General features: G+C 41.4%; 1 protein-coding gene across 1 annotated transcript in view; it reads left to right on the top strand.

The window, feature by feature from the left end:
* The window catches only part of itga11a (integrin, alpha 11a), a 61,895-nt gene that overhangs the window by 15,933 nt on the left and 28,666 nt on the right, over positions 1-17,296 (top strand). The window contains exons 3-11 of the mRNA XM_072671154.1: positions 9,511-9,623; positions 10,243-10,334; positions 10,604-10,718; positions 11,066-11,193; positions 11,939-12,087; positions 12,844-12,988; positions 13,683-13,848; positions 14,162-14,232; positions 16,858-17,002. Of these exons, the coding sequence (XP_072527255.1) occupies positions 9,511-9,623; positions 10,243-10,334; positions 10,604-10,718; positions 11,066-11,193; positions 11,939-12,087; positions 12,844-12,988; positions 13,683-13,848; positions 14,162-14,232; positions 16,858-17,002 (1,124 nt within the window). The remainder of the gene's footprint in view (positions 1-9,510; positions 9,624-10,242; positions 10,335-10,603; positions 10,719-11,065; positions 11,194-11,938; positions 12,088-12,843; positions 12,989-13,682; positions 13,849-14,161; positions 14,233-16,857; positions 17,003-17,296) is intronic.

Genomic DNA, 17,296 nt, shown 5'->3' with positions numbered 1-17,296 from the left:
AAAAACTGAAGCTGATGCAGAGGTGGACCATGCAACATGATAATGACCCAAACATTCCAAGAAAATCACCAAAGATCTTAATCCTACTGAGATGCTGTATGAGATGCAAGAAATCTCAAACATCACACAGCTGATAGAATTCTGCATGGAGGAGTGGAAAAACTCTCTCAGTTCGAGTCAGAAACCAGTAGTATGGTTATCAGCATCAATGTCTTGGGGCTTTTTACCCCTCTAGCCCAGGCCTGGCATTAGGCATGGTGGCAAACAGTAATAGTGTAAGAGTGTACTGAAGTGTATGTTCTCTGTAAAGTGCACTTAGAAAATCAAGTATTAACTTGACCAGCGAGCCTAAACCTTTGCATATAACCGCATGTTTAATACATACCCCCAAGATATATGAAAGCATTATACACTCATATTTCCTTTGCACTTCATACCTCCATCTACCCATCTGTGCATCCACTTCTTTCTAGTCAGAGTTGTGGTGGTTCTGGAGCCTTCCCTGAATACCTCCATCTACCCATCTGTGCATCCACTTCTTTCTAGTCAGAGTTGTGGTGGTTCTGGAGCCTTCCCTGAATAATTGGGCACAAGGCAGGAATACCTGAGAAGTTGCCATTCCATCAAAGACCTCTTATACAACATACAATACATATGCAAACAGAAAGAGACACAGGGCTTCTCTTCTTTACCAAATATGCAACAGTCTAGGGCGTTGTAGACTTCATAGAGTTAATAGAGCGGAAGCTTGCACAGCAGGTTGCTTCACAGTGAGTTGGAAATGAATACAATGTTTTTGCTCTTGGCATGAGAGCATAAAGGAGCTTGAGTGTTTGCTCTGGCTCAGGTCTAGGTGATAGGAAAAGAGAGGGACCCTGGAGAGCTTGTGGACAGTAACTAATTGTCATGATGGGGTAAGACTACGTTTGATCATGCTGGACCAGGGAAAATGCTTCAGGCATAAAAAGACACCACCAGCTGTGTGTGAACATGTGAGTGTGTGTCACTCAGTTTCATTCAGATGTTATGATACAAACTTTCTGATTCTCTGTAGCATGTCATCAGGTCTTTCACAAAAGCCTATTGTAATTGAATTTTACGGACATGTTAATTCTAACATCCTACTACACTGCTTGGAAAGAGCCATAGCGCATATTTACCCAGGCCATTTGGGTTCTTTACCATTCAGAAATTGACTCTGCCTATGATACCAGTTACTGAGTTGATCTAAGGTGTTCTGACGAGCTGGGCAAAAGGTCAGTGGACACTAGCTCTCCTAAGAGGGACGTCACATAATGATTTAAAGTGGAGCCACAGGTCACTGTACACATATTCCCTATGTTCTCTATGTGCATTTTTCTTTCTCTCCATTTTCTTGGAGTAGACAAGGTCCCCAGCATTGCCGTTTGGAGAGAGATGTACTTTATGAGCTTGACAGGCACAACAAGGGGCTAGTAGAGGGGCTGGCAAACCCTTACTTCAGAATTGACTGTGGTTAGCAAGGCTCAGGAGTGTGTGGGCCTCAGAGAAGTCTTTCTCTTTTTCTCACTTTCCTTTCTGTCTCTCTGTCTTGGCAAGAGACTGAAACATACAGAACATTTTATCTCAGCTCTGGCTTTCATGAAAACCTCTCAAGAGCTGTTCCAAGTAACAGGGTAACAGCTGTACTCTGCACTCCATGTATTAGTGCAGTATCAGCACGCTCAGATCATTTTAATGTCAGATGCTATTTATGTGTAATTATAGGCTAACGGCTTTCTAACTATCATTTTACAACTACCGAACTCTATGTTCCACAAATTAGTGGTTAGCATCTTTAAAACCTATTAAAACAAGCGCCGTGTTTGGAATAGAGACAAACATGTAATTAGTCAGACAGTATTACATAAGCAGTCACGGAGGTACATATCCTGATCAGCAGTGGCCTTATTAGCACCCTTTTTTGGGCAGAGAAGCTGGCAAGATAAAAAGTCCTGTCTCTGCACTGTTCTTGGAGTTTCAATGGGATGCAATTAAAGAGCCTGTTAAATCCCTCAGTCCTTAACAGTCAGAACTGCCTCGGAACTAGTAAAGAATCATGCAATTCTGGGTGATTTCTGATTAAAGCTCTTAAGTACATCAGTACACCAATCAGCCATGACATTAACACCACCTGACCAATGCTGAGTAGGACCCCCTTGAGCCGCCATAACAGATCTGACCACTTGAGACATGGACTCCACAAGATCTCTGAAGGTGTCTTGTGGTATCTGGCACAAAGACGTTAGCAGAAGATCCTGTGCATCTTGTGAATGTGTGAGCTGGGGCCTCCATGAATCACATCAATTAACTTTCACCGGAAAATCACAGTTCACCGGCTGTCCTTTCTTGGATCACTTTTGGTAGGTACTGACCACTGTGTACCAGAAAACCCCACAAGAATCAGAATCAGAAGACAAGAAGACAATAAATTATGGCCAATTCAGTAGACCTGTGAATCCATGGACTAATCGGCACAGCCAATATTTATTAGGGCTATGGCTACCAGACCAAGCTAATACAAGAAACAGGCAAGAAAGGAAGCTTTATGTAATCAAGTATGTGGAATCTCACCTTTATAGCTATGCACACAGTTTGGAAGTCCATCAGCTCAGACATGCTTTTGAGCTCCTTTTAGACCTCCTTCAGACATTTGTTGAAAAGCTCTAGGTGCTAGGACACACCTGATCCGCCATCGTACTTATCACCATGGCAACACCAGAGATCTTGTCAGCAGCTAGGCCTTTTAGAATTGCCTTAGAGTAAGCCCACATAACATAGCATATGCATGTTCACATTTATGTACTGTTGGAGCTCAGAGTGATCCAGTGGACGGACTAAGGCACTGCCATTATGCAGATTAAGATAATTAGTGTTTTTTTTTTTTTTTATTTCACAGTACATATATTGTTAAGTTAAGAATATGTTTGACCACTACTGTACAGTAACTAATTTTGAGATAATTTATTTGGACAGCAACAAAATGCAAAAGCAAATTATTCTTCAAACACAAGGGATGTTGTCACATTAGGATCAGTTTTTAAAATATTACAGCTAAAGTAAACATCCATTGTGCATGACTAATCTGCTGCAAAAATGCACAAATATTTTGCTCTGGAAAGTGGTTGCTATGGTCTGCTGCTGACAACCAGAAGCCATGAATTGCAGCAGTACATGCACACTTGGCCTTAACTCACGCATTTCGAATTGGCCCTGAGCGTCACCTGATTGAGTCATTATTCTGTTACTTCCTCAAACAAAATATATTTGTATTTGTAAGCTGCTCTGTACAGGATTTAAAATAACTTCCAGCACCAAAGTCTTTGATCATTCACAAAAAGAACTGCATTTAATTTACTCTATTCAAATGCTTACACCAATTCTACACAAATATAATACATTCCATCAACATATTTCTTCAGCTGACTTTGAACAATAAGTGTGCTGATGTGGAACCGATGTGCAGATTTGATTCAAAGTAAATTCAAAACACTGGCATCTCAGTGATGACTTTTCCTGTAAGAGAGCTTCTTGAACACATTATCAAAGCCATGGCAAACTATGTGTGGTCAGAAGAACTGGCATATGGTCACTGGAGGATAAAGTGTTTTATTGTGAAATGTACTTTTTGTGTCTGTTGTTAGAAAAAGTAAAACATGGGCCTAACCGATACTGACATGACACTAGAAATATGCATCTAAATTCATATGGTATTGTATAGTGTACAGCATCACATGAAATATTCACCACAGAGAGTGTTTGGAATACAGATTGGCTTAGAATAGCATTAATGTTTATCTCGAGTCATGGAAATTGCAACACTAATTTTACTTGAGACTGAGAGTTCCTGGCCTGGAGTTAAGGAGCATTGGTTTCCTCATATCCATCTCAGGCCGCTCAGCTCCACTGGCATCCTCCAGTGAAACTTTACCACTTCTCCTCATTCTGTGATGTTGAAAGCAGACCCTGTTCCACACAGATGGCTTTGTGCACTTTTCAGGGTCCATGCGGGTGTTTTCGGGCACAGGATATTTTTCTCGGGTGATGAATGTGTTGGTTATTTTAGGAATCCTGTGTGCTCCAGAAGCAGCAGTAGAGATTTGGTGTTCTGAATGGTTCTTTGAAGTAGGGAGCAATCTCTAGGGGTGTCCAGCAGGGCTCTACGCTAGGCCCACTCACCTTTGGTCCTGTTGTCCAATGTAGAGTGTATGTGGTTATATATTTACCACAGTTCTTTCTTTCTATTAGGTGGACTGTATTCACTTTTCTTTAGGTCATTTCAGTACACAGTCCATTAGAAACTAATATTAATAGTCCATCTGAACATATGGTCTTTCTTCTGTCACCATCTACACATACACTATTTGGATAGGAACAGTATCTGGGTTCAGGGAGGTAGAGCAAGGGAGAGAATGACTGAGAAGGACCTTTGAAGGAGAGGGAGTTCAGGAGTGGAAACACAGCTGATTTTGGTTAGAGCTTAGTAAAGCAACACTTCAGAAATCTGCATTTCTGATACGTATATATTTCATTTTCCGTCCATCAGCACGGGCCATTGAAACTCAAGCTCCTTAATGATGGTATTCGTCCTTCATGGAACAAAGTTTAAAAAGCTTTTGCACACACTATTTTCTTTTGTCTACTGTCTAGATCTCAGTGGGGGCTGAACCCAAAGTTACCCATAGCTTCAAAGCAGCTTAGCATCAGCCCCGACCTATATTCTAAGGTAATGCAATGATGAGTTGAGAAGAAGAAATATGAAAAAAATAAAAAGCTGGAGGGAATACCTTTCTTTCTCAAAGACAAGCCTTCGTTTTCTTTGTCTGGTGACGGAGTGATGAGTTTCAGAGCACACACATCCACAGACACCCACACACACATCAACATGTTTGTTTTTCTAAAGGTGGCAGAGTATCTCCCATGCTGGGTGTTGACCTTTGCCTGGTCTCTAGTTCTGAATGCCTGAAGCAGCAGGATGCTCCCAGAAGTCCTGCTTTGGGTGAAGATAGAGATGAACTATAATGACAGTGCAAACCTTTATCACACACACTCGTTAGAGTAGTCTAGACTAATCATTCCAGACCAAAATAGTGAGGTTAAACCAACGTCCACAACTTGAGAGTGCTGAACTGTTACCATTGGATTTGCTCTGGTTGGATATTTCAGGGAACTGACCTAGCAAACGTAATCACTCACTGTGTTGATTAGACGCATATAGGCTACTGTACGACTAAAACCAGACTAATTGTATTGTGCATGCCAGCAGTAGCAATTCTAGGACTGTATGGGACTGTACAGTACATTTGTTCCTTTATTACGTGAGCAAAAATTATAACTTTGACATTGAATGAATAGGTACCTCAACAGAAGCCTGTGTTTAGCATCTAGACTTTTCTCTGTCCTGGCATCAAGGTGGTGGGATGAACTTCCTTCTACCATCTCATTCCAGAGCACTTAACACAACACTAACTTAGCAGTTATCAAAGGCATGGGATTGTGCTTAACTCCTTAGTCACTGTACACTGGCCCACCATTCAGTTCTTCACCCTCATCATTGCAAAATATTCATATAACTAAAATCACTTCCATAGACCCTAAAATAGAACCTTGTGGGATTCCACAAAATATCCTAAGCTGTATATAATTTAAAGTAGCTTCTTCATTATTATTAACAGAATAGTATTTGAAACCTGGGGTTTCAAATGTTTAATGTTGTATTTGTGTTTCATTCACATGCAAGCACATAGCATTGTACAATACAATGTACTGCATCTTCCTTTTGAGTACTGTGCATCTTTTGTATGTATGTATCCATACTGACTTTTGTATTTTTCTGTATCTAAGCTCACATGGATCTCTGGACTCTTGGCTGTTACTCTAGCTATGGATAGTTTCTGAGTAAACAGCAAAGCAAAGCATTTTTGTAAGTCACTTTGGATAAGAGCAGTTACTAAATGCAATTACTGTAAATGTAAATGTTTAAACACACAGTATAGAGGCAGAGTAGCATTCTGCTTCCTGGCTTGTGTACAGTTATAGGAAATCAAAGTCATGTAACTGTTGCACCATTTGAAGGTGAAACAGAAAATCGTCTACAAAATGTTTGACAAGCTCTTTTAATGTCTACAAGCGGAGCTACTAACATTTGCTCGCAGCAGTTCAGTTCATGTCAGGATTCTCTGGAAATGAATGGATGTAACCTGCTAGTATGGAAGACACAAGGAGAAAACATCCCAACTGAGTTGCGTTTTTGCAAATCTTAATTTAGCTTTACTGTACTGGAGTGTGACTGTGTGTGGAATGTAGTGTGCTAAACTACCTCTTCCAAATAAGTGGATAGAAGCATGCTAATCAAAAAGTTATATGAAACCCAGGTTGGCCAACCTGATTTCACAGGCTAGCCCAGGGGTGGGTAATAAGCTGCTTCCCCTGCTCTAACAGACCTACTAAACCTGGCAATAATAACGTAAATTGAATCAGGTTTGCTTGTCCAACTGGTCAGGAATCTGTCCCTCCAAGACCGGAATTGCCCACTGCTGGGCTAGTCAGTGCCACCCCAACTATCCTTTAGCCTTTTATTTTATCCACAGCAGCATCTCACAAAAGCACACTAGCTACATTAGATTAAGCCTAAACCTAGAGTAAAAGGAATGTACAGTGGTGATTCGCTATTGGCACGATCGGCAGTTAGACTACACCAGGCTGAATCCATGTCTGGGAAACCAGCCCAATGTTTTATTTATGTGGAACTAATTTACACATTTGACTCAATGATGATGATTTGTGGTAAATACCATTGTAAATGACTGCTTAAAATAGTTGGATTCATGTTTATATTTCTTGTAATATTTATATTTTATTCCATTTTGCTGCAGCACTATGTTATTATAGTAACAGCATACAGGACATATAGGGTTTTATAGTTTTCTGTCCTATGTTAATAACACTTCTAGAACCAAACCGCAGCTTGGAGATGATGGGGTGTCTGCTTTATGTGGGTGGCTGTGTGAGTGCTTTCCCTTATTCTTCAGACTCTGTACATATATGAAGGTGATGAAACAACTTGTCACTACCCTCTCTCATAAGACCTGAGATATTTAGTTTCATGTCCAGTGTCCACTGTCTCCTGATAGGAATAACACTCAAGGCACATCAATCATTAGGCGTTTCCTTGCCATCTCTCTAACGAAGCCAGGACCTCATGTGTCGCTGTGCTCTATGGGAGACTGTATATGGGTTTCCTTGATGTTTCTGAGGTGAGGTGAGCTCAGCACTGCTGCCCTCCATATGGCTATGGTGCATGGAGCACACTTGACCCTTATGAGTCGTAGACTGATTGGTTTAACAGCTGCTGTCATTAGACTGGACGCTGCTGAACACCTGTAAATCACTGCAATAATAGCCTCCTTCTCTCACTTTCTCAAGTATCCATGTCCTGAAATGAACTCTCTAGCGTAAAGTAAAGTGCCAAAGACAGTGATAATGATGGCAATAATCACAATATTAATAGCTGTGGAAATATCAGCGCCATCAGAACTCACTTAGCGAAGATTATTTCCAGAGCTACGTGTTTGACAAATGTTGCCTTGACTGCAGATTTGAGCAGTATCAGAGAAATGCCATTTCAGTGTAGCAGCAGAAATCATTCGTTTTCTGTCTAAATAAGCCAGGGATTAAGTCACGTCTGAGAAACAGCACAACACAAGCCATGCTTTTTAAAAGGGAGGAAAACAGCATTGCTAATAAAGTTAACTCCAACTTCCAGTGTAGATCCACAATTTTTGTTAAAAATCCAAAATTTCCAAGCCTACAGAGCTAAAAGCCAGGGGCCAGGCAGCTTGACCTCTGGCCTGCAGCCGAGCGCAGACGGAGGTCTGGATCTGCAATAAACGAGTGTCGAGTTTCACCCTTCTGAGCTACTGCTGTCCCAGAAAGATGAGAGTAGCATGTTAACCCCTACTGCCTGGCCTGCCAAACCTCCTCACATCAGCAGGCTGTTGTGCATGAGCCACACACTAAAAGACGTGTTCCTTCCTTCTTGTCCGCTGGCGCCGTGTTCAAATGACACGTTTGGAAAGCTACGAAATGCTGAATCATCCGTCATCGATGAGAATAATGTCGAATTAAGTGGAAAGGGGCTTTGCGGTGGATGAGGAACCATGAGCGCTAGACCTCAAGTTTTATTAGGCGTACTCTCCAAATGTACTGAAAGAATGCATATCTGTGAATAACTGAGCTTACTGTTTAAGATTAGCAATGAATGGCTTTGAAGGGTCGCAGAGCTCTACTCACAATCTTGAAGGGCCAAAAAGTGCTCCATTAGAGAAAATGTGCAGTTTAACGACAAGATTTGCTCTTTAAAATAAGACTTGGGGCAAGGGTCGTAAAATTGCTTGTCTTTTCCAATGAATGAACTTTTGTTCTATATATTGGCTAAACGGTTCTGCCTGTTGCCTTAGGGCTCAGTCTCGGTTGTTTTTCTTTCTATCTTTGACTCACACTTGAAGGTCACTTTTTAGGGTTATGAGAATACACCGCTGAAGGTTACACCACTCTGATGAACAGTTTAGTGCTACCAATGTTCTTAGCACTTTATAAAGTCATTTGCTGACATTTATAGGCCCATTCTGGCCTGAAAGTGGTGTCTAATCTGGAGCTCTATCAAATTTGCTGTCTCCTTTGAGGCTACTGTCACGGTTAAGGAATTTGGCAACTGCCGCATAAAAAGCATAAACCGTATGGTCGACTGTCCAGAGGACTCCTGGTAGGCCACTGCTCTGTGACTGGTGTAACGATACCTAAAAGGGTATTTAGCGTGAGAGAATGCCTGCTGCTTTCTACAGCTGAATGCCTGTCACACTCCTGGAAAATGCTCTCTAGAGCCCCTCTGCCATGACGTGTCATACCTGAATGATGTTTGTGTGCCTGTGAATGTGAATGTATGTATTTTCTCACTACAGGAGAGTCTTATCTGTAATATTTTCAGATTTACAGGTCAGGGGTAATGGACCAGTGTGTTTATGTGCCTGAATCACAGCACACACACAACATACGCATACCTCACCGCCCTGTGTGTTTTCACTGATAAAGTACACTAACCTCCAGCTCAGTCTGTTTAAACAGTCCTCTGCTAACTGGTTTCACATACCTGACATCTCTCTTCTTCCAACTCAACCAAAAAATATACATGTTAACTGAGCAAACAGCAAATGTTCCACCAAATGTTTACCTGGTGTTTGAAGATCCTGTCCTTCAGGAATTTAAAGCGCCAGTTTAGCAACAAGTCATATTTTCATATGTTCCTCCTGTTAGCCCATAATTCGGCCATCGAATGATCCTGCATGTCTGATTCATCATGTGCTTGTGTTGAGTTATTAAGTAACCTTATGTTACTGATGTCTGATGTTGTAAATGATAACTTTAACATGAAATTATTCAGCTGTTTTAACCACTTCTAAGGGTTAAACTAACTGTGTTTGTGTTTGCTTTTAGGTTACTGGTGGGAGCTCCATTGGAAACAAATGGGCAGCATCAAACAGGTGATGTGTATAAATGCCCTTTGAGCAGAAGAGCCGCAGGTCCCAGCTGCACCAAGCTCAATTTAGGTACTCCACTCACATTCCTTACGAGCTTATCCTTACGCATATATTTGTGTAAATACACTTTAAAAAGCATCGTAACTCTTTACTGTGCCAGTGTAATTACTCCTCGCCGCTTCCCTTAATCATTAGGATAAAGCTTGGAGTCTGGGTTTTGGGTAAAGTGTTACCATGCAGCTCACAGTGTGAAAAAGGCAGGGGGGAGACCATCATAATGATTCATTCATTCCTCAGTCCTGAGTTTACATGCATTTGCACATCTGTGCCCCTGCATGGGTCACAGGTCTGCATGGCATTGCATATGTAGCTACATAGCTGCAGCTGTGTATGTGTAAGTAGCTTCAGCAGACAGTCTCTGCAATCTACTTAAACCTGATGCAAACACCTTGTATGTCCAGTTTTGCCATTGTCTGGTAGTTCTGGAAGTTCTTTACATTTACACATTTTATGAAGAATGGACCAATAGAAAAACTCCAAAATTACTTTTTTGTACATTGACTTCCATTGAAAGTGAAGAAGGGTTCAGGGAAGGCAATGTTCAATGTATGTGATGTTCAATGTATGTCTGTTTTGTTTACCAATGCTAAAAAGTTTGCTTCTTGTTCCTTTTTTGTTTAACTTTAAGGAAAGATATCTTTGACGAATGTCTCTGAACGTAAAGACAAAATGAGGCTGGGGATGACTCTCACGTCCAACCCAAAAGACAACAGCTTTGTGGTGAGTTAAATAGGAAATGGTTCCGTATGATTTCTCAATTACATCAAGCCCTGACCACCTGTTGGACAGTGCAAGCAATGAAGAAGATCTCTGCACTTGTACTGCAGCAGTTAGATAGGAGAGTGTATATACTGTACATACATGGTCCATTGAAACAGTGTTGTATATAACTAAGCTGTGTTATTGGCTTTACCGACCTTGTCTGTACTGTCAGTACAGTGTCTGTCTTAGTGGCATTTGGAGTATAAGCCTGGTTCTCTTGCTTTCAGGCATGTGGTCCTCTGTGGTCGTATGAATGTGGCAGCTCCTACTACAGTACGGGAATCTGCTCCAGAGTCAACGCCAGCTTTAAATTCTCGCGCACCATTGCTCCAGCTTTCCAAAGTAAGCATAGCACACCTGCACAATCCGCCTGCGACTTGATTTAACTAGGAATATTCTGGGCTGTGACATTTCTGTGGTATTTCCAGCTTCTCCTTAGCCTAAGAGCAGTGTTTTATGTTAAATTCAAGCATAAAGTCATCTGGAAACGACAAACTCAATAGAATTCAGAGTCAGTTTGCTTGTTATTGTCCTGAAATATTTAAAGGATAGAAGATGAAATGCTTTCACACTCGAACACTAGTGAACGGACACCAGACCTCAGGTCTGCTGTAATGAAAAACATAACTTTTAACTCAGCTGCAGTAGTCATACCGTTCTTAATTAACTGCAAAACGTTTTCCTTTTAGGGTGTGAGACCTATATGGATATTGTGATAGTTCTGGATGGCTCGAATTCCATTTACCCATGGTATGAAGTTCAAGACTTTCTCATCAATATCCTGCAGAAGTTCTACATTGGACCTGGGCAGATACAGGTGTGGTTTGCAGATTCAGAACTGTATAATAGTTGTGAAAATGATGTGAAATATCTGAATTATCTGGAGTTTTAAACTGATCAAGAAACTTAGATCAAGAAAGTCAACAAGAATCAGATGTTGCTCAAAAGTAATATTTCAGCGTAATAATAACAATAAAAATGTATTTTATGAACACTTTTCAGGACACCCAAGGACATAGTTATATAAATATAGTAAAGTAGCATATTGGTAATAACTGTGATAATAAAATGGAAAATATTTGCATGAGAGTTATTGCACACATTAAATTAAATTGAATTACAGTACTAAGGAACTAAGTAAATATAATCTCAATCATCTGCCAGGTGTTATGGAAACTGCTTTGCCATATTTAAAAGTAAATAATTTTAGCTACTTTGTACATTTTTAACATTTTGCTGTAATATATTGCTTTAGAAAACTTTTATTAGACTTGAATTAATCTGTCAAAAAATTTCCATCGTAATAAAATGTCTTTAAAATCACAGAAAATCTACTACACTCTGGCCAAAAGAGAAAATGCAACAAATCTAGTTGAACATTTATGCATGCTGCCTGTGATGATCATCCAATATCATTTACATTCTTGTCACTGGATGCAATCAGATTCTTACAGAAACATTTACTAATTTTAATACCTTGATTTTATGCATTTAGGCATTAGTGTCCCAAAACTTTTGTATGTATGTATGTATTTATTTATTTAAATGTTGTGTGCATTTAGGTTGGTGTGGTGCAGTATGGAGAGAAAGTGGTGACTGAGTTTCAGCTGAATGATTTTCGCTCTGTGGAAGAAGTGGTGAAAGCTGCCAGAAAGATAGAACAGAGGGGAGGAGAAGAGACCAACACTGCACTGGGCATCAATGTGGCACGGTACTACACACACACACACACACACACAAAAAAATATATATATACAATTTAAACATTGAGACACCAGTAGATCTGTGCCAAACCACTCTGCACACAGCCTTTCAGCAATATGCCATAAAGCAATACCAAAGCATGGAACTTCTGTACTAGAAACAATCTCTGGAGTTGTGTTTGGCAAAGATATCCTTTCTGTGTTTGAAAATCATTGGTAAGGGAAGCTATGCTATTGTACTGCGTGATCAATAAACTGAAAGGAATATCTTGTGGTACACACTGGTGCAATTTAAAGGGGGAGGAAGGGGGTGCACAAATGTAAGTGGACACCCCTTCTAATAAATGCATTCAGCTACTTTAGGTTGCACCCATTGCTGACACAGATGTGAATGTGCACACACAGAGCTTGTTTAGTCCCTGTAGAGACAAACCGCCAAAAGTATAGAGCTCCCTGGAGCAGATACACATGGACTTTTTGGCACCATGCCTAATACTTTTGGGATGAGTTGGGGAGTTGGGGATAAGGTGAGGTGATAATCATCCAACATCCTGACCTCACTAATGCCATTGTTGCTGAATGCAGTCAAACCCTCACAGTAATGCTCCAGAATCTAGCAGAAAGCCCTTCCTGGACAGAAGTGACAGTTACTGCCCCATAAGTTTAGTCCATAAGGTGAAGTAGGCCACTGCCTACTGAAGTTGCCCATCTTCCGTACAGATTTAACATTGTTTAAAGGCAATATTTTTCATGTGTCCCATCAGGTCACAGGCCTTTAAACAGGGTGGAAGGAGGGGAGCGAAGAAGGTCATGATTGTCATAACAGACGGAGAGTCACACGACAGCCCGGACCTGAAGCAGGTCATTGAGGACAGCGAGAAGGACGGCATTATTCGATACGCCATTGCCGTGAGTGCTCTCTGTGTTGATTTTTGCTTCTTTATGCTTGCATGCTTCTTGTTCTTATACTTTAATAGAGAACTATATGAACATCTATGTACTGTACCAGTCTTAATACAGAGGGACCCCCTTATAATGTCAGTGAAATAGAATGTCTACATGTACGGTTCAGTAAAGCACAAACAACTGCCTCAGTAAGATGCAAATAAGCTTGTGCAGTTTTGTGGTGGTTAGATATTGCCAGCTGCTTTAATCCTCATACTGGCTTAGAGAAGCCACAGTCCTCTCTCTCTTTTTCTCCCTCTGCCTTTATATCCTCTCTGAGAGCTTAGACTGTAGGTGTAAATGTGACCTGTTCCAAAGCATCAGGGCTTGTGTGCCCAGCACTGGTCTGGTACTGATCAAATGCTTGGTCTCACACTGGGATAATGAGGTGGACAATTAGAGTTGAGGCACAGCAACATGGGCAGGGAACCTTTTGAGGTCACATTTAGTTGCTGACACCAGCGGAATTTGTGACACGGGCCCATTCGCTGAAGAGCTGGATGTCTGAGCCTCTTTTAAAGGGAGCTGTGTTGGAGTAGCTTTGGCCCTGAGGAGCAATGAGTCATGGTGGATGGAAGTGTGCTCCAGACTGGTTAATGGCTAGCAGTGTCAGGATGCTGTCTGACTATGTGCACACAATCTGGTCTTCTTTTGGCAGGTGCTGGGCTACTATAACCGCAGAGGAATCAACCCAGAGGCTTTCCTCAACGAGATCAAATACATCGCCAGCGACCCGGATGACAAGCATTTCTTCAATGTGACTGACGAAGCTGCCTTGAAAGACATTGTGGATGCTCTGGGAGAGAGGATCTTCAGTTTGGAAGGTAGTGGGTTTTCCACGAAGGCCTGCAAGGCACCGCACTCAGCATTGCCTCATGTCCATATTACAGTGAAAAACCTCAGTCTATAAAACATTTACAACGTCTCAGCATTGTGCTGTGTTATAAATCTACTTGGAGCAAGTCTTAAGCTCTCTCTCTTCACTTTGAAATATGCTCAGCATCGTAACTCTTCTTAAGACGCTCTAAGACACAGCTGAAATGCAGTGTGGTGAGTTCTAAGCCAGCAAAGGACCCCTTCACCTCCCTCTGTGCTCACTCGGAGCTCACTCTGCGTTCTCTCTGGCTCTGTCTGTAGGAACCAGTAAGAACGGGACAGCATTTGGTCTCCAGATGTCTCAGGCTGGTTTCTCCACACACATAGTTCAGGTAAGCATTGTTATTCGTCTGTCTGTCTTCCATTTGTCTATCCCATGTCGATGGTATTCTGTCATACTCTAACCAGGCCTCCTGAGTTCAGCCTCCATTCCGTCCATAGATCTTGTGCTCATCAGGACATATGACTCCCTCCCATCTCTGTCTCTGCTAATGTAGACAGGGTTTTTTTTCCGATCCCCATTCCAAAAAGACGTGAATAAAAGGCCCCGCTTTCACCTCCCCAGGGAGGAATGCTGTGGTGAGTGGTGAAGAGGAAGTGTTCCTCAAAGGAGAGAGAGGAAAAGTATCTCTCTCTCTTTTCCCTCATGCATTTTTCTATCAGGTTTGCAGCTGATATCAGCGTGAGAGTTGTTGGCTCACAGGTTGACACAGCTGGCTTGTCCTCCGAGGCAGCCTTGCAAACTCCACGCTCCCAACTGTACCTGCGAGTCCGGATAACCATCTGCGGCAGTTCGTCCAAAATGATTCCAGACTGGACCTGAAGGTCTCGTGTGTTTCCAAGACTCACTCCGGACTGGAACGCTGCTGATCTTCATCAGCATCCAGGCCACAACGTCTGCTGATGCAACTGCTTCCATTTTCCAATCCATTGCCACAAAAACGAGGCTCAACCTGCCATGAGAATTATAAATATATAATCTTTTGCTTTTTGTGGGGGGAAAAAATAGATAGGAAAACTGCAGATGGGGACTGGAATGGCTGGAAATTCCATCCATCAGGCTGCCGAATGCCTGGGATAGCACTTGCTCAATGAGAGGCAACCTGAGTGTTGAGAAGAGGGATAACTTATTGGAAAGAATATTTAAGCATTAGAAGAAAATTGTCCCCCAAATGCACAGATGGTTTTCACTCAGGCTGGGTGCTGCCAGCTTAAATGGTGGCTTAATACACACATATTCAGTTGTTCCACTGTGTTAGTGGTCCACGAGTGACCACATTTGCTTTGCTTATTTATTTTCTTCAGCTATTAGGCATCGTCAGGAAAGGTGATCTGGGAGAGGCTTAGTAGTCTGATGGGAGAGAAGATTGATGTTTCTGCAACGTCTTCATGATTTCACACCACAAAAGAGTGGAAAACTAGAAAATATTAACTTCGAACAGTTAAAGGAATCAAATTGTTGTCTTTGGTAAGACATGCACATTAATGGTACTTCGAGAAGAGTATTTCTATCAGGCAGTTAATCTATGAAGGTAACCCATACTTTACCTTCTTAGACACTATAGGGTCATTTGGTCATTGAAAGCTAGGCTCCATTGCAACCTGGTTCTGGTGAACCACCAGCCTGCACATTTTAAGGTTCTTCTCTCAAGACAGCAGAGGCAAATAATGAATGAATTATTAGACCCTTCCTGAGGTGATCTGGGAGTGTTAGAGCAGGGTGAGCACTACAACATGCGGGGTACCGTACTGTACTGTAGGATCAGGATTCACAAAACTAAGTTTATTAGAAAATCTGATACAAGGTTCAGTTGCTTTTACATTTGACTTATACAGGAATATGTGAAATATTCCCCAATCCAGTACTTACTCTGTTGATCTACACCAATCAGCCATAACATTAGCACCACTGACTAAACCATGGATTATCTTCATCTGCAGTGGTATCTGTCAAGAGGTGGAGTGTTAGTGGAGTGGATATTAGGCAGCAAGTGAACAGTCAGTTCCAATATTATTCAGGTGTTATTATTGTTATAGTTGATCAGTGTAAGCACTCTGTAGTCTGATTTAAACTCTATATTCAAAACAGTGTGATGAGGCTAAGATCACTGGTCAGTGACCATGTCTCAGTCTGAACTGGGAGAGTCAATGGCCTATATGTGTCCATGAAAGCAGTCAGTGGTGTTAAAATAGACCAGTATGAGCGGCACAGTTCATTCAGGATGTGGTGACTTCTCTGGGCCCAGTCATTATACAGAGTTTTTCTCCTCCACGAAATGAAAGAAAATTAAAAATCTGTGTTGTTTTGAGTTTGCACCGTTTCCATAGCAATAGTCCTCAACACATACCCACTGTCGTACCAGGAAATATGTACTGCATGAAGTAGTACACTCAGTGAATCACTGTAATATTGATTTAGAAGCAGCTCCAATGGGTTACAGGGCATTTGTGGTGTTTTGTTATCCGCAAACCACTGGAAAAAGTGCAGTGACCGTTTAGCTATTTCAGATTTGCTATTTCACATAAACCTGATCGTGCTGCAGAGCAGAACAAAAAAAAACAGTGAAATATGTTTGGGAATGTCAAGCAAGAATGATTTTCCACTCTTTCTAAGGGTTTCGCATGGCAAGCATGGTTTTGGATCCGTTGGTTTAAAGTTTAGCACAGTGATTCATGCAGTTGTGTTTAGGAGTTGTTTCATAGAGTGGTTATGTAAATGTGCTATTGGGAAACCAGCATTTCAGCTCAGTCAGTCACTAATGAATGATTCATTTCTATAATTTAGGCCTCATCAACAATTTTTCTTAATAGACATTAATCACTGTAATTAGTATGAGTCAGATGATCTCATAACTCATTAAAATTAGTTTAATGAGACCGTAACTAACATCCAGTGCAAGATCGGTGCTTTGAAACGTTGATGTCATGGTTTGCATGTTTGCCGACCTTCTGTGCAGGATGGAATTCTGGTGGGAGCGGTGGGGGCATATGATTGGAATGGAGCTGTGCTGAAGGAGACCCGGCATGGTAAGGTGGTTCCCCCCAAGTCCTCCTATGCTCACGAGTTCCCAGAAGAGCTGAAAAACCATGGAGCTTACTTGGGTGAGTGCTATTTTCTCCTCCAGCTTGTACAGACTCAGTAGAAGTTGTTTAAAAAATAATTTGACAGTATAAATAAGAAACAGACCAAGTACTTCAGTTACCCCCTTTCATTTTTATGGACTGTTTCTATAAAATACAATTTCCACCTGTTTTGGACTCTTACTAAGGGTGTAACAATTCACAAAATACAGCTATATGTTACTGTTCAAATATATTTGAGCGTATGATATGGTAGAAATACAGTGTGAAGTACTGTCTGATCCATTCAGACTGATTTCTTAGCAGTAACCATAC

Source organism: Salminus brasiliensis, chromosome 25 (genome assembly GCF_030463535.1).
Source record: "Salminus brasiliensis chromosome 25, fSalBra1.hap2, whole genome shotgun sequence".
NCBI classification, from domain to species: domain Eukaryota; kingdom Metazoa; phylum Chordata; class Actinopteri; order Characiformes; family Bryconidae; genus Salminus; species Salminus brasiliensis.
Note: the sequence above shows the minus strand (reverse complement) of the source record. Positions and strands in the feature narration are given on the sequence as shown.